The sequence below is a fragment of the Nelusetta ayraudi genome, unplaced genomic scaffold (genome assembly GCF_046127955.1).
Source record: "Nelusetta ayraudi isolate G7.1 ecotype Tasmania unplaced genomic scaffold, CSIRO-AGI_Nayr_v1 ptg000005l, whole genome shotgun sequence".
NCBI lineage: Eukaryota > Metazoa > Chordata > Actinopteri > Tetraodontiformes > Monacanthidae > Nelusetta > Nelusetta ayraudi.
The window spans coordinates 6,235,639-6,258,223 of NW_027466055.1; the positions used below are offsets into that span (position 1 = coordinate 6,235,639).

General features: G+C 46.0%; 1 protein-coding gene across 4 annotated transcripts in view; it reads right to left on the reverse strand.

Annotated features, from left to right (window-relative positions):
- shf (Src homology 2 domain containing F) overlaps positions 1 to 22,585 on the reverse strand; it is an 89,596-nt gene that overhangs the window by 23,244 nt on the left and 43,767 nt on the right. For 2 of the 4 annotated variants that reach the window (XM_076051364.1, XM_076051382.1), the window contains exons 3-4: positions 2,600 to 2,818; positions 1,741 to 1,839 (exon numbers count right to left, since the gene is read on the reverse strand). In XM_076051364.1, the coding sequence (XP_075907479.1) occupies positions 1,741 to 1,839; positions 2,600 to 2,818 (318 nt within the window). The remainder of the gene's footprint in view (positions 1 to 1,740; positions 1,840 to 2,599; positions 2,819 to 22,585) is intronic. The other 2 variants (XM_076051373.1, XM_076051390.1) reach the window with 1 other exon arrangement.

The following is a 22,585-nucleotide window of genomic DNA, read 5'->3' on the forward strand; positions in this document are numbered from 1 at the left end:
CTCCGACTCCGAGGGCTAAAAACGCTGTTTAGAGAGAAACCTTTGACATCCGGGGGAAATAAAAAATAATCATCACCACAAAGGGACAGCGTTTACACAGGAGACATACGGTAATGATAATACCATAATGCCCGGTAACAAATAGTTTAAAGTTAAAGTGGTGCTCGACAGAAGCATAATGAGGGTGAGGAGGAGACAAACAAGCTCTCTGCGTTCCTCATTTGCAATTTAAAGATCACACCCTGCATCACTAAAGCTGTGCGGCTGCGAGCTAAGTGCACACCGTTACCTGCACATTTTTCACTAAGCACTTCTTCCGCCCTCTCATTTTTTTTCACCGCAATGCCACAGAGCTCATTTGGCTGCCTGAAATTCAGCGCATCCCACAGTGGAGGAGGTGAGGTACTGACGAGCTCTGTGCTTCTGCCACTGGCTGTCTGTCTGCTGCGATACTGCACAGAACACAGCAGCCCGTCGCACCAAGAGAAGAACAACGAAAAATGGATTAAAAAAAAAATATGGAAATGCTCTTTTCATGTTGGCTGCTTTCGAATTACACTAAAGGTTGCCTAATACTTTTGTTTGTTTTTTTTTGTTGTTTTTTCTTCTGCCACCTGCTTTGTGGATGGCTTTTCCCTCTCTTTCCTATTTTCTAATTCCCTGTCCAATTGCTTTATTAAAATCCCACACAATTACAATTTCCAAACAAAACCGGGTTGACATTAGGCATAAAAAATATCCATGTAAGAACACCTTATTTCTTATGAACGATAATCCAATAAAGCTTTACAAGGCCTGAAAAATGTTTGCCTCCAAAACAAAGAAAAATACTGAAACAGTTTTTGTTCTTGTTTTGTTCCATACTTATGTTTGTTTTGTTATTTATCTGTACAATGCGGCAGTGCATTAGAATTAGGTTAAAAGCGCGGAAGCAGTTGACTCCAACTTGTGAAAACCATCTGTTTTCACAACAATGGAGGGAGAGATAGTAACAATGATACCTCTAGCAGTCTGCACTAATGCATCTACTTCCATCTATCAAAGTAACAGGGGAAACCTGATTAACATTAAGATGCAAAAATATTCAAGAAGCCTGATGCTAATGTCACTTCACCAGTGCCTTTTTTTTTTTTTTTTTTTTAAAAAAGGACACGCTCTTGGATTTTTAACAGAGTATTTCCTGCTCTGACCATGCAGTGTCTTTTCATAATTGTGCTACATTTCTTGAGTGTTTTGTTTCCTCCGGGGATAAACTAATAAGGAAGAAAAGCTGTGATTGAGTGTGACTGTGTGGCTGGAATCAATTTGAAAAAAGGTATTGTACCAGTAGGTAGTACCAGTAGGTATTGGTATCCGTAATACCACCTTTTACTTTATATCAGATCACAATTAACATCGGTCTAATGGATGTGCTACTATATAACACTCATTGCAGTTCTATTTTATGAAATGCAAATGGTTGAATCAGGCAACTTCCCAAAGAAACAAAAATAAACTTTTTTTTTTTTCAGTAGATTGTAAAAACTTTGGAATCACAGGACTTATGACTGTCTATGCTGCTCAGGCGACAAACATCGAGCCTTTGTGAGCAGCATGTTACAAGTGCATGTCAGTAACTTGAATCCTTGATTTGTAAGTGCACCCCATCACGTTCGAGCAGGTCAAGGTCAAAGTCAATGATTGAGATCACAAAAAAAGACAGACAGAAAACCCCCTCCCCCACCCCGTCTCTAAAGGTACCTGTGCGAGATTTAGTGGTGGAGTCCTTTCTTCCGTGGGGACCTGATCCAGTGTCACTTACAGAGCCCTCGTAGCTAATGCAGTCATAACAAAGCAGAGCTGTTCAAGGATAAAAAAAAAAAAAGAAAAAGTATATAAAGACAAACGGGGTTATGATTTTCCTCCCTATTTCAATATGTTCAAATGCTTGGCATTTTATTCACAAAAATAATTTAAAAATTGGGTTGCATATTTATATTCCAAAGCCATAATGTTTCCAGGAACAGCCCTGTTTGATGCTATGGCTGTGTTAGCCATGCTAAAAGCTCTCAAACCACACTTCCTGCACCTACATGCACCTGCACAATCAATCATGCCTCCCCCAGCAGCACAGGTGTCGCCTTAGTTTAAAACAAGCAGCAGCTGAGTACAAAACAGAGGCAGACGCGTCGTTGGACTTATCAAGCACTTAAAGAGAGAAGACAAAAAGAGGATGCGTTAAACCAAAGAAATGAAGGCAGCGGAAGTGGAAGCAGCACTACGACCTTCGACACCTGACAGAAACCAAAGGCTTGTCGGTTAATGCCGGGAAAAAAACACCTGAGTTAGTTAGAAGAGAAGAAAATCCCCATAGAAATGCAGTCATGCTTAGAGTGGATTAGTTTACACGGGCAGACAGACTGAACTTTTATCGCAAGTAATACAAGTATGCAACAAGTGAAGCTGAGTAAGACAGAAAGAAGTGTTCCTTTGCTTTCAAATTGTACTTTGAAACAATTCAGCAGGAGAGAAAACAAAACAGCCCGGATGTTGCTTTAATTTCCCATCCAAAGGTCTTTTTCTACGAGCTGTTTCGGCCTCACGCCGTAGAATCCATTACCTGCAAAAGCTTTGGAAATCCTTTCCTTCTTCCACTCCCAGGGCTGATCGTACTCCTCGGGGGGTCGCTCGTCATCCTGAGGCAGCCGGCTCTCTCTGGGGCAATTCAAGCGCTCCGGGTCGGAGTCGCCGCCGTTCTCGGCCGGCTCGTACGGCGTGTCGTACAGCGGCAGCTGCCGCAAAGACCCGTCCTTGGCTCCACGGCCACCAGATCGGATTTCTGCACAAAGAGGAGGAGGAAAAAAAACGTTAAAGTAAGACCACTGCAACAGAGCCATAACGTAGAAAAATTGGAATAGTCCAACTCATATTGACAGGTCTAACTCTGCTTTATGAATGATTCCATTTTTGTGATTTGTTATACGTCACAGTTGACTTTGCAGGGGGAAGATGTTCGATGAAAAGGGAAAATTCAAATGCCTACAGGTGGAATAGCACAACACCTTCACACAATTTATCAGAAATAGCAAAAAAATAAAAGAAATAAAAGAAATAAAATAAATAGCACATTTAGCCCTCTGTTTACCGCATCTTGCAAAAAAAACACCTTGTTTTAAGCTTCCTGGAACTACTGATGCTTTGTTGGACCTTCCACGTGTTGTCACTGAAGAGTTCAATGAGAGGCTAGAGACATTTGCCAAAAAATGCAAGAATATTCCACATCACAAGTTATTGAAGTGGCTTGTTAGGAAAATGTTACATGTTTTACCTTGGAAGTCTATTATCTTTGGCTTACAAGCAACAAAATTCGTAAAAAACAACAACCGTGTACATCTAAAATGGTGAGCGGTCGGGAAAGGGGCCTCTCGGCGTGGAGTGAGTGGATGATTGATGTCGGTTGTTCTTGAAGTGATGACAGGAGCGCGAAAGTGGGAAAGAGAGTCAAAACGAGGCCGACAGCTGGGGAAGAGGGTCGGCGGAGCACCTGCGTGAGCACGCCGTGCAACCACCGGGAGCGCCGCTAAATCATCCAACACTCCAGAGCGGCGTTGCTCCAGGCTTCACGTGCCTGCTGTGTCAGAACAGAGGAAAAAAGGGGGAAGGAAAAACGGGTGATTTCCCGTTCACCCAACCTACCGGGAAAAGTGCCAGCTAAAGGAAGCCTTGAAGATGACAACCTATTACTACTATGACCAAAAGTAGACGTGAAGAAAATTCACTCGACATCCATACAAACAAAAGAGTTAGCAAACAGTAAAGAAACAAAACATTCCACTGAACACTGACCCCAGAGTTTGAGTTTCCTCAAATAAGACTTTAAATGCCCACATCGATGTCAACGCCTCCATCCATCCATCAATTCATCCATCCAGGTACACGGAAAAAGTGTCATGGAAACACTTTTTTTGCATTTACACGTCACTGAATGTGATGTACAGGGTCACGTGACCAGCTCACTTCAAGTGAAATTGGCGCGTTACGCTTGGACAATGAAGGAGACGGAATATCTCTTTACGAGTAATCAAAGAGAAAAACATAACAACCATTTTGGACAGCAAGCAAATGTAGACAAACAAAAGCAAATTAAAAGAGTTACGGCTTTTGCGCTTCACACCTTCAAATCGCAACTGTACTTCCTTAAAATGTAAAAAAATTTGCTTTTATTTTGTGAAAAAGTGTAATGGAAGCGAAGCTACTGAGACAAACAACCATTCGCAATCGCACCTCAATTTATAGTTTACAAATCACCTCACATGCATGTTTTTGGACTGTGCGAGGAAGCCGGAGAACCTGGAGAGGACTCCACACAGAAAGGCTTTAGGTTGGACTCGAACCCACAACCCTCTTGCTGTGAGGTGGCAGCGCAAACCACCGTCGCCCTCAATGCCTCCAAACTTTAGCAAAAGCTTTCCACACCCTGACCTAAAGCGAAGGCACCTTTTAATTCAGACCTCACTGCTAATGAAGCCTCGAGCATCGTGCCCTTGAGAGCCTCCCCGACCTCCCCCCGACACCACACCTCCCCCTTTACTCACACCAAGTGTGTTAGCAAGCCTCCGCCCTTCCCTCCCGAAGCTGTTAGTGGCCGACGCCACCGCGGAGTAATGCAACTCCGAGAGAATGAAATATTATGCCACACTGCTACATAATTGCCTCTTAGCCCGGGGGAGCTCTTGCGGAAAAATGAGCAATGCGCAGAGCCTAATGGAGCCACCCGCTGCTGGTGTGAGAGCGGTGGGCGGAGCGGGTGGGGTGAGGTGAGGTGAGGTGAGGTGTTTGCTGCCCGCATCTGCATCTGCATCCCGGCCAGAATCCCCAGCTGCGCTCTTTGATCTGGCAGGGTTTTGTTTTTTTAAAAAGATAAGACGAGATCCTGGACCAATCAGGTCCCACCTCCCCTGCAAACAGCGAGCTGGGATAGCGGGAGGAATAAGGAACTTGGTATCCGTCTGTTCTTCTTTTGGGTCATCTTGCTGATTTCCCATCGAGAGCGCTACATGCGCCACCATCGGTCACCGAGGGAAAGTGAATGACCCACCAGTAGTTTATAGTACATCATTGATAATGGTGATTAACACCTGCTGACACAAGCAAGGAACTTGGGGGGTTTTGCCAACAAGCGGAGACTTTGAAAGTCCACTTGTGGAAGTTTGGATTACACATATACACTATGTATTGTATTAAGTACTGTTACCTCTAGCGCTGATGATCAATATGATTTTCCTTCAGCCACCAAAGGTGGCGCACTCAAGGTAGAAGTGAGAGACTTTGCAATGACCAATCAAATGAGCTTTGGTGAGTTTGGTTATTCATATTTTTCCCTACTGGGGAAAACAAATCTCGCCCCCTGGCGGACCCCCCTGGCTACCCCCCCTGGAGGACCCCCACTGTCTCCCCAGAAGACGGTCTTGAAGAAGAGCTGTCCCCTTTCCAATTCCTGCTTTGCCTTTTTTCCCCCCTCTCACCGCTTCCTCTCTTCTTTCCTTCTCTCTGATCTGCGTCTCAGTTCCTGTTATGGCATGCTTGGTAAAGTGGGCGGGGCCACGTCTGTCTGAAGAAATTACACTTGGCTGGCACGGCAGCAAGGCTGCATGTTGCAACACGGCTGCAGACTTTGACCTCTTCCTTCTCTCTAAGCCCTGGGGTCAGTCACACCGCACACCCTCCAACCTGCTCCGCCACTGCAGGTCACACCTTCTACTTCCTCTCCCAATGCTGCACTTCCTATCTCTTCAAAAAAAAGAAAACAAAAAAAACCCCACAATGCATAGCATAAATTACACTCACAGGAACCTGGTAAGGAATACATGTCCAAATGTTAACTAATACACAAGATCAGGAAAGCGATTCTGTGTTTAAAGTTTTATTGTAACAACAGCAGGGTGTCTGCGGTCAGGCAGCAGAAACAACAAAACATCTGTCAGTTGCTACTGAAAAAGAAATGATGTGGGAAACAGAACCCAGTGCGATGGAATAAACAGCTGCGTCTCAGCCAGTCGAAACATATTCCCCAATAAGAGTCGACTCGCACGGCGACCAGCTCCGGGAGCCGCGGCGTTTAGCTGAACGCAGCGGCTTCAGCAAATATCCAAAGCAGCGACGTGAAGCTTGCAAACAAATGACACATGCAGCTTTTGATATTGTCTCTCTCTCTCGCTCTCGCTCTCTGGTTCATGGAGCAGAAAGATGAATCCTCCGGGGAGAGAACAATGCGTTCCTCGCAATAAATCCCGAGGAGCCTCCTGTTCCACTTACAACAAAAGAAGCCTTCTGGGTGCATTATCCTGGTGCGCTCAGCTCTGGATTAAATCAAAAAACATTAACTTGCGACGGAGCCGGCAGCCGCGCAAACGACTAACCGAGCCATCCGTAGTCCCGGCCGTCCGCCCAGCTCCTCCCCGCGACGCTCTCCCTCTCCATTACTGTCAGCCGGTAACGCCGATTGCATTTGCGCGAACGCAGCAAACAAACGGCTCCAGTCGGCCGTTTTTATTGCAAAAGATTCAGATCGACGCCAAAAGGATGAACGCATTTATGCCCCCATGAGGTGAATGTCTGAATGCGACTGAGAGGAAGACTTCAGCGCTAGTGAAGGATTAAATATGACTGACTTTACACCCAAAGAGGCCAAACGACAGGCGGGAAACAGCCGAGCTTCAAGGATCTGCTCGGCCTCCCCGTCCACTGACTGTGTCTTACTGGGGCAGGTTGTCTATCAGCTGCTCTGTCATCTCACAGCAAGAAGGTCGTGGGTTTGATTCTGGGCCTGGGGCCTTTATAAGTTTGCATGTTCTCCCTGTGTCTGCGTGGGTTCTCTCCGGGTTCTCCGGCTTCCTCCCACGGTCGCATGGGAGGTGAATTGGGAACTCTAAGTTGTCCGTAGGTGTGTGTGTGAGTGTGAGTGGTTGTTTGTCTCTATGTGGCCCTGCGGTGAACTGGCAACTTGTCCAGGGTGTCACCCTGCCTTCGCCCTGTCATAGCTGGGAGAGCCTCCAGCAGACCCCTATGACCTTGAGTGCAGGAAGAAGCGGGTATTGAAAATGGATAGATAAAGTTTTATAGCGGACGAATTGAACTCCAAGCCGAGCCAATATTCTGTTCTGGACTGCTTCCTCAAAGTGCTGAACGATCTTTAAGGAAAACAAGAAAATGTGTAATGCAAATCAGCGAGGCTACATAAAGTGCAAGCTACAAGCGAATATCAACATCTCTTTTCAGGAAGGTATCTTTTAATAATTTTCTTGAACATTTAGGAACTACTTTAAAGACTGACTGGTGTTTTTTTTTTTTTTTATTGATCAATGGCTTTTAAGAAACATTTTTCACTTTGGATGAAATGGTTTCTCTAAAATTCCTGTATGCTGATTTCTTCTCAACACGCACTAGAAAGGTTTTATGGAAACACACGGAGAAGGCGCGGCGTTGCCCTCGGATTCTCTCTGCTTGGCTGCTGTGGCGTGCCAAGAGCAAACAGGCTTGATGTCACCATGCCACCGAGGGGTCGGAGCCTCACCGGGGTGAGACAGGAGGGAGGGGGAGGGTATTACGTTTCAGTCAGAGAGCTGGCTGACAAGTCAAGGTGTTTGCTCCTTGACCCGTGGCAGCCCTGCTGTTGACTGTCACTTCGCTTGCAGCCGGCGGAGCTGAAAGGAGCCTCTTCTTCTTCTTCTTCTTCTCCTTCTCCCACGAAGAGAAAACAGTCACCAAGCAGCCAGGTAGGATTGGAAGTATGTCTTTCCTTTCCCTTGATTTCAACAAAAAGTCTCAAAATGAGCTGAATGGTCAGAGGGACCAAAGGAGGGACCTTTTTATTTATTTTCACCCATCAGCCAGGTAGTGCAGTGTCAGTGCAAATCTCTAAAATGTTCTACATAAAAACAACCAAACCACCATTTCTTTATTTATTTTTAATGAGTATAATTTTTCTTCTCTTTGCATTATATTGGTGCTGTAATTATCCAAAAATTCCCCAATGTGGGGTTAATAAAGTCATACTATTCTATTCTTTTCCATTCTAAAAGCTTTTTCTTTTTAATTTAATGAAATTCTGGCCAGGCGGTTTGTGTGTGTGTGTGTGTGAGAGAGAGAGAGAGCGACAGGTTTTGTCTGTCTCTGTGTCTCCATCAGCCTCCTGCAGACGGAACAAAATAGCCTCCTCTCCTCCTTCATCTCCGCCGGCTCACGTCGTGCCAGGCTTGTGGGGCGCGCACACCAAGTTCAGCGGTTGCATGTCACGCACACACACACACACACACACACACACACACACACACACACACACACACACACACACACACACACACACACACACACACACACGGTACTTCTGGGAAGCCAGGGGGAGAGCGTGTTGGTGCTTCCCCCCCCTAAAAAGCAGTTTAGGTTCCTGCCGTACTATTTTCGGTTCCGCGCTTTTCTTATGGAAGGGCTTCTTTTTTTCTGCTTGGGCTGCAGGCAATACTTTTTTTTGACGGACAAATAACAGAGTGCAGGCCATTTCGCGGGCGCACCTACAGAGCTGGGCCGCGTCATTTTAAAAATAATGCCGAGACATCTGTGTAAATAATGTTTCAAACCTGCCACGGGATGCATTATTTTCTCGGCGACGGGTCGAGACGCACGCATGAAATGTTTCGCAAGGAAAGAAAAAAAATGAAAAGGGAACAGTAGATCCCGTGTGTGCTGCCAGGTACCGGCGGGAGGAGGACTGGCGGGGAATAGCAAGCCTGACGAGACACACACACACATACACACACACACACACACTGGGCAGAAAACAAGTGGGAGGTGGTTGATGACAGAGGAAAACCAGAGGGAGGAAAAAAAAGTAAAATAATCGTGTCGGGGCAACGGGGGAAGCAAAAAAAAAAAAAGAGGACAATAGGAATGACAGCAAGTGAGGGATGAAAGCAAGGAGGGTTGTTAGCAAAGAGGGAGGGAGGAAAAATTAGGGACCGGCAGGTGATTCGTGTCGTTACAGAGGGAGAAATAAACAAAGAGACGGCAACAGGAAGTCGAGCAGAGCGATGAGAGCGAGTGGGAGGCAGACAGAGGGAGGGAGGGAGAGAGAGCGAGCGAGAGGCCAGGATGATAAAAAAAGAAAGAGAGAAAAATTTGCAGGAGTGAAGGGCTCTCCATACCTGGCAGCTAATGAAAACGCACCACTTGAAAGCTCATTACGGGAGGAAATCGCTGTTAGGTGACTTCTGAAGAGCAGTAAAAACACCCAACGCTGCTTTTTCGCGCGGCTCCGGAAATTATTTTCACGCAGGGAGGATGGTTGGGACTTGGCCCAAAAAACCTTCTGGGTTCTCCATCCAATTACGCCGGCGTCTTCGACCACAGTGGACCGTCGTTTGGCCGCAGCGTCGGAGCAGCGCGTCCGTAATAAAGGCGTAATGACGCTCCGAAGGCGACGATTTAGAGTCGAGCGGCGTTGGCGGCTCGTGGCTCAGCCGCCGCAGGTCGCGCAGATGGAAAAGGTTGTGTTCAAGACAAATGGCGAAGCCGTAAAACTTAATAAAGTATGGAAATATTTCTGTTGGAAAAAAAAACTCTTTAGTTGGGGCACCGCTGGGGATGGTTTGTTAAACTGCGTCTCACAGGATGAATCTTTTGCTCATTTATTAGAAAAAGAGGAAAAAAGATGTTAGAAGGTTAGTAAGACAAAATCGTCTCAAACTTTCTTTATTTTTTCCCTTCGGCTAAAGAAATTACTCTAATGGGATACTGTACCTGCACAAAATATATTTCAACACTGTCACAAAAGCAATACCAAGGGACACCATACAAATTGAGGATATGTATTTACAATTCTACACCGCCAATGTAGGTCTTAATTTGCTTTTAACGCTGCTTAATTGCCACGGTGCACATTTCAACACACACACACACACACACACACACACACACACACACACACACACGCACACGTTAACAGTGTATTTCTGACAGAGGAGCCTCCTCGACACGCGGTGCGTTCGCAATTACAGCTCGGTGAAAACACATCAACACATCATCAGCAGAGGATGGACGGCGACTTGGAAAGGTGCCCGTCCACCTGCATGAACCACAGAATTTCACCCTCGCAGCACGAGCACAAAGACTGGGCGCTAAATCAGCCCGTTGACGAGGCGACACCAAAACACGACTGCGATCGCTCACTTAGGCACCGCCAGCGATCAGACTGGTGTTGCCAACTTCCATTTCCCCAATGGACATTTGGAATAAGCTGAATGTTTAAATTGTATTGAAATATTTTAACCAAACAGGTTTTTACAAAACAATCAATAAAATGCAGGATGGATGGCTTTTACAAAGGAATGAAATAAATAAAGCTGGAAAGAACAAGCAATCCTGTTTCGTAGCCTACTCTACACAAGCTACGCAGCCAGCACGCAGTTGTTGTGAATGGGTTGCGCAATGGTATTGCCTGCAGCTACCTGGATTACGGTTTTGAGCACACACTCTATGGACGCGAATGTGAGTTTGCAGAAAATAAATTTACGATCAAGACAACTCAGAAATACGATTCAAACCAGGATGCACCATTTCATTGTCAAATACGGGACAATTGTGTATTTTCAGGGGCGGCTGGCAACTCTGGATCAGGCCGCAGCGACAGAAACCCGGTCAAATGCAGAAGAGCCGGAATCCTATTTCGCCCCCACCGCCAGCGAACGCGCCATGAGGAGGATTTAATGGGCTGCTGTGACAGGCTGCTTGGCTGAGGCGGCTGGCTGCATAGCGTCTCCCTCAGCCTTGTGGGAGCAGAGCACCCCCCCCGCCCCCCACCACTACCAGCACTCTCCACCACCTCCAACACCACCCACCCACCACCCTCCAGTGCTGTGCTTGGTCTGTGGCTATTGTTCCCGAGTGGAGATAAGGCTGCCAGTGGATTTTGAGGGGAGTGCACCGAGAGTTCAGCTTCCGTGCTGCTGCTGCTGGAAGCAGAAGGCACCGTCGGAATGGAATTGGTTCCGGGAAGGAAAGTGGGGAATGGGGACGAGGGAGAGGGAGGAGCAGCAGCCGCCCTGCCCGATCCAACCTGTGTGGCCGGACAGGACCCGGAAGCGTCCTGATGACACGTGCGCTCGCCTTTGATGAATAGTCACTTGCTGACCCCCATCTCATAGGGGCTAATAGTCCATTACTACTGATCGGCCTGAGAGCAAAGGCCCAGTCTCAGCGCCACCACCTCGCTGCTCCCCCCCACCCCAACCCACAGGGGATGTCAAGAGCGCTCATCCTCTCATCTTTGTTGAGGAAGAATAGAGAAGGAGATGCGGGAATGAAAAGTCCTATTTGTGGCACAAGGGGAGAACTGAGGCATATATAATCATAAAGAAAGGGGTCAAACGGAGGTCACGTCAGGGAGAATTTGCAGGAAACGTACCGTTGGATCAGGGGTGGGCAAACTTTTTGACTGGTGGGGCCGCAATGGGTTCGAAAAATTTGACAGAGGGGGCCGGAGCAGCAGCAGATGAATGGAGTGTTTTGTATGAAAACACTCCATTAATGGAGTGTTTTGTATCATGGGATGTGTAGAGAAGCTCCACGGTATTTAGCTCTACATTGAAATGATTCTTAAAAACAACTGAAATTAAAAAAAAATAAATAAATACATGATCTGTTCAACAATTATTTTATTAAATAATCAATTCAATTTATCTTATATTAGTAATATTATTCATAATTAATTATGACAATTATTTCATTATATTTTCTAATACAAATTATTATATATCTAAATATATTTTATTATTATCATGATAACAATTAGATTTTGCTACGTGCTTACTATTAATGTAATTTCTTCACGTACGGCGGCCCGGATTAAAAAGCTCAACGGGACCCATATGGCCCCCGTGCCGTTAGTATGCCCACGCCTGCTTTAGAGTATTCAAAAAGAAAAAGAAACAATGTGAGACCGAATTTTGGAATAGGGAGGCCTTGCAAAGCACCGTCTCCACGTTTGGATTTCAAATCCTCTGTGTGAGGCTTCGAGGAAAAACAAATCCGACGCGTCGCTGCAAAGTTTACTGGCTACCTTTGCTTAATTTCACACTTTCAAATCCATCCCCTCATTTTGAACATGTCTCCTTATATTGTGTGATAATCCAGTAATCCCTCCCCGCAGCCCGACAATGTCAACCACAAAACTGGCGAGGCAGAATCTGCAGGATATTAAGTTCTATCACCTCCGAGCTGAGCGAAGACGACAGTCCCTGAGCGCTCTCTCTCTCTCTCTCTCTCTCTCTCTCTCTCTCTCTCTCTCTCTCTCTCTCTCTCTCTCTCTCTCTCTCTCTCTCTCTCTCTCTCTCTCTCTCTCTCTCTCTCTCTCTCTCTCTCTCTCTCTCTCTCTCTCTCTCTCTCATTAGCCGACACGAATCCGCGGCGAAAAACGTCACTCAGGAAAACTGGGTTACAAACCCCGAGCGTGGCGGCAAATCTTTTCCTCAGGCAGCGGAACGGCAGCTGAACTGCGGACGACCCCGGCTTCGCTGCCGCCGATACACCAGCGAATCGCAGCCGAGGAGACTCAAACAAACGTGCGTCGGCGGGCCCTTAAAAAATAAAGCACGACGCCACTCACGGTGTAGCCCAACTTCAAAGTCGAGCCTCATTACGAGGCGAATCAAGCAAATAATGAAGATGAAGCGGGCAGCACAGCAGGAGGAGGGGGGCAACCAGTTCAACAAAGACGCATAAATATTCATTGTGTCCAAAAATTTGTGTCTGCAGGCCATGAGGGAGGCGGCTGCAGCGCCTCGTATTGATCCGTTCCTCTTTTTACGAGACGGTTACTCCCGCCGGAGCGCCACTGCGACTTGTTTACCAATCGGGAAGCGAGCGCTCGTCCTTTGGGAAGCCTGTGTAAGTCGGAACGCAAGCCGGCCATGCAAATAGTTACACAGTGGCAACCGTCACTGTCCGTCCGTCCGTCCGTCCGTCCGTCGTGACCTTCTGCTCTCCTCGCATGGCTGGCTGGACGCAGAGACATCAAACACAGCGCAGGTGGATTAACACAATAAGCCGCGCACGGTGTTTGGCGAGGGCGTGCGCGATCTGATCCCTGGTCTGTGAGAGCGGCTGAACGGCAGCGCGGCGGCTGACACTGTGACCGGATCCAGGCTGCACACTCTGGTTCATCTCTATACACACACACACACACAGTAACGAACAGCTCGTCATTCACTGCTGAACTTTGAAAATTGAAGAGTACACACGCATACACACACACACACACACACACACACACACACACACACACACACACACACACACACACACACACACACACACACACACACACACACACGTATGTATGTATGTATGTATGTATATATGTATATACACATGTAGATATACACATACACACATATATGTATATATGCATATATGTGTGTATGTATGTGCGTGTACGTATACATCTGTACATTCATATGTAGATATGTGTATGTACACGCACACACGCGCGCACACGCACACGCACACACACACACACACACACACACACACACACACACACACACACACACACACACACACACACACACACACACATGTATGACTGGGAGGCCAGTCTTTGTGGCAGATAGGGTCTTAATGAAAAACACTAAACTAACACAAAACATAACCTTTAATTGTGGTCCCCTGCTCTATTTTTCTCCCCTCCTCTACTGCAACATGCACATGTGCAAAACAAAAGCAACATGGGCATTTTACACACTAATTAGCTATTCACACCAAACGTGTGCATTCTCTGAGGGCTCGCCGTTAAAAAAAAAAGTCTGCAGTGCAGCTGCAGGTGCGTCTCGTGTTCCCATTGGGTAGATGGGAGCCTGCAGAGACGCTCCGGCAGTCCGGTGAAGTCCATCCAGCCTGGTTCACTCTGACACAGCAGATCAGTGCGGCGGGAGAAAGTGGAACATGAGCAGGCAATCATAGGACGGCCATTACGTTATGGCGCGATATAGCTGCGAGCAAATGGGAAAAATGCGCATCATCTCCTTTAAGTTGCATCCGAATGCCAGTGATCTGCAGTGCACACGCTTGGTAGTGCACCAAGCAGGTGCATCAGAGCTTCAGAGAAGTCCTTATGCAGTGCAGGCAGAGAGTACAAACATTGTTTCTTTTTTTACACCTTGTTGTGTTGACACATGAGTGGAATGCTGAGAAGGAGCTGACGCTCAACTTTACCCTCAGCTGCAATGAGCAGGAGAGGAAAGAGTGGTCTAGAAAATAAATATGTCCTCTCTGTAGAAATTAGTATGTATGTAAGAAAATAACAATACCCAAAACTTTCATTTGTGTCCATCTATTTATTTATTTTTTGCTAAACAGACCATTCTGTCATTTATTCCCCTCTAAATGAAGGGTGTGGCAATTGTGCACTTTCTATTGTTATTAAACTTGCGTCGCCATTCGTGCCATTGCTTGGTGTCGTCTTACTCCCGGCTTGTCATGGCTCTTCGAGGCTTTTTGATTGATTCGTCATAACGCAAACAAATTGAAAATTCCACATCCCTCTTTGGCATTTAAGTCAATATTTGACAACAGCGCCTGTCATTATGCATATATATTTCCTTCCTTGCAAGAGGAAACGCCGCTCTAAAATTTCATTAGCGTTTCACAAGGCTCGCTGTTCAATCAAAGGACTTTTAAAATTCATGAGGAGCGCGTCAGTCTCAGTAGTGCTGAGCCAGAGTCTCTGCGGAACGAGCCGGGCCGCAGCGCAACAGAGGCAACCCAGGGGCCGCATTTCGCTCGCTGGTGATTCAAATTGTTCTCTGCAAATGAAGCTGTAACTCTATAAAAGTGAAGCGTGTCTTGTGTAAACGGGCAAATGAAAAAGACAAAGCAAAAAAAACGACAACAAAAAATGTAATAAGCCAATCATGCCCCAAAAAAAAGCATTCTTCCAGCGCGTTGATGAATCTCAGCCGTGGGTTTAATCAGAGCAGAAATTGCGCGTCTTCGTTTAGCTGCACCTTGTCCGGTGCAGACAAAGAGCTGCCTCTCTGGAAAGGTGGGCTTCATTTTCTTGACGAGGGAGACATGCAGTAAAAAAAAAACTCAAAAACTGAACGCAAACAGACCCCCCCAAGGACGGAGAAGAAAATGAGTTTGGATAAACAAAACTGATTAGACCGAGGAACAAGCAAACAAACAAAAAACATGGCTGCATTGCAAACCTCGACGAAGCTATTTCCATCACCGGCTGGTGATTTAACGCCATCCGTCCACGATGATGTCATACATATTGCAAACTGCACTTCATACACTGCAGGTGCTGCACTGGCTTAAAGGCTGCTGATGGATGACTTGTGAGAATTAGTGTTGAACGATTTGTGGCTTATTCCTCGGTGACCTCGGGTTTAATTCCTCAGAAGCCGACGTGGCCTCTTAATGGAAAAGTCATTTTCATATGCATGTTTAATTCTCATGGCCGGACCTCTATGATTGCACCTGGAAACACGATACGATGATCTGGTGCAGCGCTCCAATGCCCCCATTCCCTCCTCCCTCCTCCCTCCACCGCCTGCTCTTTCCCTTTTTACTTCCTGTTAGATAAACTTGTGCTTAATTAAGTGCAGATGTTGCACGTTTGCACGGGCTTGCTGTAATTAAAGAGAGGCGCTAACCTGTAATCTGCGGAGTGAAAGAGTCAGAGGAAAATCTTGACTTATAGTTTCGACAGACAGATTTGAAGTGAAACTTCACATTTTGTTACCTGATGATCAGTGAGTTTTAAAGAGGCCGCTGGTTTGTTTTAAAGCCTACATCTTAACCTGAACTCCGAGGCTTTGTTGAGCTTTAGGAAGTTAAAATGCTGTAAAAGATTTAACACTTTATAGATGTTGACACTTTGCAGAAGAGCAGTGCCATTTGGGGGGATTTCAGCATTTTGTGTGTGTCCTTGTGGTATTCTTCCAATGCATATACACAGTGCCAACATCACATTTTTCTCAAAATTACAATGCAAAAACATGTTGGAAACTCTGGTCAAACGTTATAAACTTTAACCAACTTTTAAATGACATCGAAACAAGCCGCAACGTGCTGATAAAACTATGCTTGTGTCTCCTGATCTTTATTTTATGACGGTTTTCCTCATTTTGCTGAGGCACAGACGTGAGTGGATGCCATGTGGGCCTCTGCGCCAACTCTGCCAGCAGGAGCAGCAGTCACATGAGATGCTCCAGGAAGCTCAGCCAACCAAACAACTGACGTTTATACGCCCCAAAAAATAACACCACTCATTAAACTACAACTCTGAGATGCACTCCTGCCAACCAGGAGTCTCTGGAAAAGCCACGTCACTGCAGCAGAAGTAGTTAAAAACTGACTGGGATCAGACTTGGGAATCACGCTACAATGTCCCGGAGAGTCTATTTGTACCCTGCAGTCTAAAGTCAATGGCGAGCCCATAAAAACACTCCCGAGCAATAAAAACGGATGATGCTGAGTGAGTAATGTTTCCCACTTACCGGATTCTGTAATGTGTTGCTGCAATTGAGGGGAAGTGCTTTTTTTTTCTCTTTTTTTTTGGAAAATCACACCAGGAATTTTAATATGAGTAAAACAGTATGAATCACATTTCTGGCATAGCAGCTGAGCTCAATTTAACAATGCATCATTGTTCCAACTGTCGTTTCAGAAACGAAAGGCTGTTAACCTACTGAACCAAAGAAGCTGGAGGAAAGGGGAAACGGTGCTGCCCGCACCAAATAAATACAGACATAAAATAAATACAAAGAGTAAACAGCAAACACAGCAGAGAGGGGAGGAGAGAAGCGCTCTCACAGGGCCGGAATGGAGGATTAAAGTGGCAGATTATGATGTGAATACAATGAAAGATTTCTGGCAGGCGTTCTGGTTTGGCTTCTCCTTTCATTACCAGTCCCTCTCCAAACATACGTCAATACAAGCCGAGGCCAAAAAGCCAGATCTTTCAGCAGGTTGAGGCTCATTCTGTCGCCGGGGCAGGGAGTGCGATAACATGCTAGGAGCAGCTGCTCAGCATGTTTCATGAGGGAATGCCAAAGTTGACTTAAGCCATCTCCCCCGCATACGTCATGCCACATTCGGGGAAAAATACCACAACGCCCATTTCGCACCGTAATTATTCGCATTCTCAAATGTCCCCCGAACACACCGCTAAAAACTCCAGCTTGTAGGGTAAAACTATCCATTACCGAGGGCTAAATTACCATGTCAGGGCCTCCGGCAAATGGAAGACTTGTGCGTTTCGCTGCTCCTCCAGCTGCGCGGGCGACGACAATCTTACAAATCAATGTTAAAGAAGGGTCAGCTGGCTCCTGCTGAAATACAAGGCCCGTCACTTACACGGGCACGTCAGATGGAACAGATGACCGGCACAAATGGTGCATACATTGGGGTGACAGCCACGCACTCATGCACACTCCCACAGACGGATGGTCGAACGTGCCGCTGTCGCACCAACACCCCTCCCATTACTTTCTGCAGCCAGCACGGGGTGGGCTGACGCAGTTTATCCCGCTGGCCTCCCCGCACCTGCTACCCGACTGCTGCTCATCCGCCCTCTTCATGGAGTGCACGCACACGCACGCGCTCGTGCAACGCGTCGGATTCCACACTGGTGAGGCGGCCCAGTGTCAAAAGTGCCTCATCTCCCCACATTGTGCAGTTGTGCTGTTAACCTCCAACAAGTGTAATCCTAAACCCGGGTTATCTATTGTCTCAGATGAATTAAACATTGTCTTGCTGAGAGGGAATTGCCAGGAAGTCAAGCAGAAGAGAGAAATCACGCTCGGCTGGGGGTTTTTTTGTTTTGTTTTTTTTACCACCAACTGCCGTTGAGCGCGACTTCTGATTTACAGATTATTCTGCAGACACTCTGTGCAGTCCGTTCGTACGGTGTAGGACAGACGGGCAATGACAAACTGACAAACACGGGGACAGCGTGCAAGACTGCCTGTGCTGAACATTTGGAGAAGACAGGCTTTCTGGCCTTGTAGGCGCGGAGATGAAAGACTGAGAACTCTGACTTTGTGTACTTCCTGCTGAGACATAGGAAACTAACAGAATCCTGTCAGGAACAGGAGGGGCCAAATTCTTCTGGCTCAGATTCTCCAGTACTTCAGAGTCCAAAAAAAAGAAAAAAAAAGAAAGAACGCTGAAGGGAAATTACAGCTTGATCCTGTGCATGCACATGTACACACACATCGCATTTCCAGGAGAAGGGTGATTATTTATTTGCTGTGCCGTTGTCGAAAGGTTTTCTCTGAAGAACGACAGTAAGGTAGACGGGAAGAGAAGCGGAAGGGCCTCATCATCATGCTCTGTGGGCACTGACATTTTCTACCGCAGCTGTGTAAATTCTTGTGGACACACTGTGAAGCATGTGGCACCGACAAACTCATCCTTTGCTGGCTAAATGATGGCTGACCTTTCCACCAGCAGTCCGCGAGACGGGGGAGACGGGCTCACGAAAAGAGCACTGACATAGGACACAAGGAGCGGAGTGGCAGATGTGGCTGAAAAATATCGACGACTCCAGAAACTCATGAATAAAAACATGGATGGATGAAACAGATTGTTGTTGCGGACAGGGAGGAATTATTCCATCATAGGAGCTTTGGTCCCTCGAAACAGTTGTGTTTGAAAGGCTGTCTGCTCGCATTAGTGGGCCTCATTTATAACATTCATTAGCCAATTGTGGAAATTTGCACGGCGCACTAGTAAGCAGGCTCCCAGTCCCAATACACTCAGAGGGCCGGTGTAATGCCTCCAGAATAATGTAATTAGGAGAGGGCCATTTAATCATCATTAAGACTGAAGACTTGGCCTGAATAGCTTTATTTGTCACCATCAATGTCGACTGTATGACAATAGTAGATTAGGTGTCCAGAACATTTTCCGTAAGGTGACGTACGATTCCAGGGAAATGTAAACGAGATTAGCTTTGTTAAGTGTCAGTCCTAAATGAATAGATAAATAAATAAATAAGTCAATTTAGCTGCACAGGTAATAACGTCACCCTGTTTTTTATTGTCTTTCCTACAATAAAAAGTGAGGGAACGTTTACCATTTGTTAGGAAAGAGTGGGTCTGACACCAAATGGCCAAGGGGTACAGTATGTGTCCTCCATATCACCTTTAGACTCACGTTGCACACCATGTTGGAACGAAGGCCATGGATACTGTTAACAACTAAAGGAGGTTACACTGGAAAGGTAGGGTAATTGATATGTCTAAAATGGAGAGGAGGGTCTGGGTGTGGGCGGTCCTGGGTGCCAGCAGACCCACTGTTGGCAGGTCTGTTTGCCGGACCTTTAAACAGAGCCCAGGCACAGGGGGGAATCTTGGGTAATTGTCCGCTTGGTTCTGATAAATCACCATCTGCCACACTGTGAAAGGCCTCGGGCCCATCCACCAGCCTCCATATTGGACCGCAATACAAAAGGCAGGATGGAAAGTGCAAATGGACTTCAAAGTTCCCCTGAGAGTGAAGTGATGGCAAGACGTGGCAAACGGAAATCTGCCATTAGAGCAGAGTGTCAATCAGCAAAAATTACTTTTGCAGACAAATGGAGCACGGCTTACCGTGTGGGGTAGCAAGCAACTGCAATGTACGCTTTCATGCAAATAGGAGTAGTGCAGTAGGTGTGGCACTGGCACTTCATATTTTATTTTTACCTACTGCATTGTCTTTGGAATGGACAATACGCAGGCAGACTCACTCTCCTTTGTCCTCCCTAGACTATCCCAGCTCTCTGATGTGGTTACGCTATTGTTTTTGTTTTGTTTTGTTTTGTTTTTTTCTTGCCTCTGCTGAGCAATAAAGAGAGCGTGAAAATGAATGAATCACATTCTAGTAGAGATTATAAAACAGGTTTGTACCTCCCTCATGAGTATGGTAGGAATGATCTTGGCAGAGGTCAAAGGAGTGTGAATGACAATCACAGTGAACTGGAAATCCCATCTCAGACCGGTTTGGTATCCTGTCAAGAGTTGTTACTCTCAATTTCTAACCTTTTGGACTAGAATCAGGAAAAGGACAAACAAAACTCTATCTCCTGCCTGGGCGATCCTCAAGCAACCCTTACGAAATTGGATACGTACGTGCAAAATCAGTTTAGCGTGAAATCAGGATCAGGGAGGACGCCGCACGGTCTGAGCGGAACATTTATGCACAAGACAAATGACAAACAAACAAAAATGTAATAGGTTATGAAAAATGGTCAGTCTTCCTGTTACGGTTTGGTGTGTTAGGTGGCGCAGAAGATAAAAGAGGTGTCTTGCTGTAGTCAGTTTGCATTTTGCACCTTGAGTGACACAATATCAGAGAGATGAAACAATGACCTGGAGATTGAGTCACTTTGTTGTTTGTCTAAAACGACTCGTGAAGTCGTCCCTCGTGTTGTACCTCTTTCAAGATGTGAACGGAAAATCAAAGTCCTCTCTGAAGGGGGCACATCCTGTGAGACCAGTGGGGAGATGTTTCCCGCAAAAAATATCTTCACTTTTTGGGTTATGGTTTCTCAGAAACGTATTGATTTTTCGAGTTTTTATTATACATTGCTTCAAATAATAACCTATTATGCATCTGTCCAGCTATTAATCGATCAATCTGTCCATTAAACCACCAATAAAAGCAGGAATCTAAGTAGCTATAGGATCCCAAGTATCCTGTGGGAAGAGCAGCTTGCACCCTACAAAGGTTCATCACAGGGCAAGCACACAACATTCTATACTTACACATGCACAATTTAGAGTCTCCAGTACAAATAACCTGCACTTCTGTGGACTGTTGGAGGAAGCCAGAACATTTGGAGAGAATCCAAGCAACAACACAGGGACTATCGTACAAACTCCACACAGAGAGATCCAGGTGGGAATCGAACCCAGAACTTTCTTGCTATGGGGCGACAGCGCTAGTTACAACATCACAATGATTGCCAAATAAAAGAAAATAAAGCAGTAAATGCGATAATACTCTGACTGAAAATGATTGGGCAAACATCAAGGATCTAATGACACAGGTCTGGGACAACATATTTGCTTTCCTCGTCCCTGAGAGCAAAAGAGACACATCTGTATGCAGGTGCTCATCAGACAAACCTGCAGCCTGACATGACAAAAACATTATGCAAATTTCATGGAATTGACTGTTGCTTTCTTGAGGACCGGGACTGGCTCATTTTCTTCAATGCTTACTGGTGCAACTTGAACATCTGCATGCTCCTCCAGAATGCTGAGTGAGTGCAAATTGGCGTAATGAAGCCGTTTCATTATGGGGATGAGCAGTGCTGAATAAACAGGAACAACGGGGCACAGTGCTTCATCGAGCCAGCTGTGGAAGTATCTTGGCACCAAGTGCTGCTGTGTTTACAACACTGCTGGCCGGCATGGGCACAGAGATGACTTCTACAGAAGAGGGATAACAGCAACTCCATCTACATGAAAGCAGGCCAGTCAGCTTCCAGATGTTTTCTTCTCTGCTAAACCTTCACAACACGACATCCTTCACAGAATTTGCTCTGGTAAGAATTATTATTGTGTGGTTTATAAAATCAAAGCACCAGTTTTCTCAGGGAGCCATAACTTGAAAAAACAAGGGAGTAATGCTTTATTCACATTAGTGTTTATGTATCGAAAATTCCCCTCATGGCGAAGCACAAGTTTTGGCCAAATACAAGCTAAACACCAAGTTCTGCTGATTTCAGGAAGGAAAGGGAAACGAGCCAAAATCAATTTTCAGAATGTTTCGCAGTTACAGAATTTGAATGAGAAAAGTTATGAAAGTTGTGAAAAAGTCCAAGATCTGTCACAACTAATGACTACAGAGTTACTTAGATATCAATACTGGGTTTTCAAGGTTACATTGACTGAGCTGATGATTAACAGAAAGTGTTGTCACGCTTGCGGTGGTCAAACCTGTGACCTACCGCTGGAACAGGTAGCCTCGAAAAGCCTTCCCCCTCTACTGCGACAAAGAGCGTATAAATAACCTCATTTGCATTAACAATTCATGCTCCACAGATGGCCCAACGCTGAAGATGACTGCATGACCCTTGTCATATAAATTGTCACTAATGCATCAGTCTGGATCATCTCATTTTTATGCCAGAGTCACAGTCTCCAGACACGTCGTAATTACTTGTCTCCTGACATTCATTAAGCCACATGCTGATTTCCCTCCTCCATCCGACTGGCCTTAATTGACCACTTTTAAAAGCCAACCAGCTCCTTCATTAGAACCGGGGCTAAATGACGAAGGCGGCAAAATGTGGCAATTGCAGTGTGGCTTTGCGTGTCAGCGGGATCACAGCCCTGTTGATTGCAGTAATAGGCTGTGACAGCTGTTCCTCACTACTCTTTGCTATCTTTGCCACAAATAAGGAGGTTTGATGGCATCACGTAATGTGCCACTCAAAGCGATCACGCCGCTGCTTCACTGCTATTAGGCACAGCTTTCAAAACATGGTGCACCTCACGGGGATGGACGGTTACGAAACTCATCAGATCTGATGAAACGTTCAAAACCCTTAACG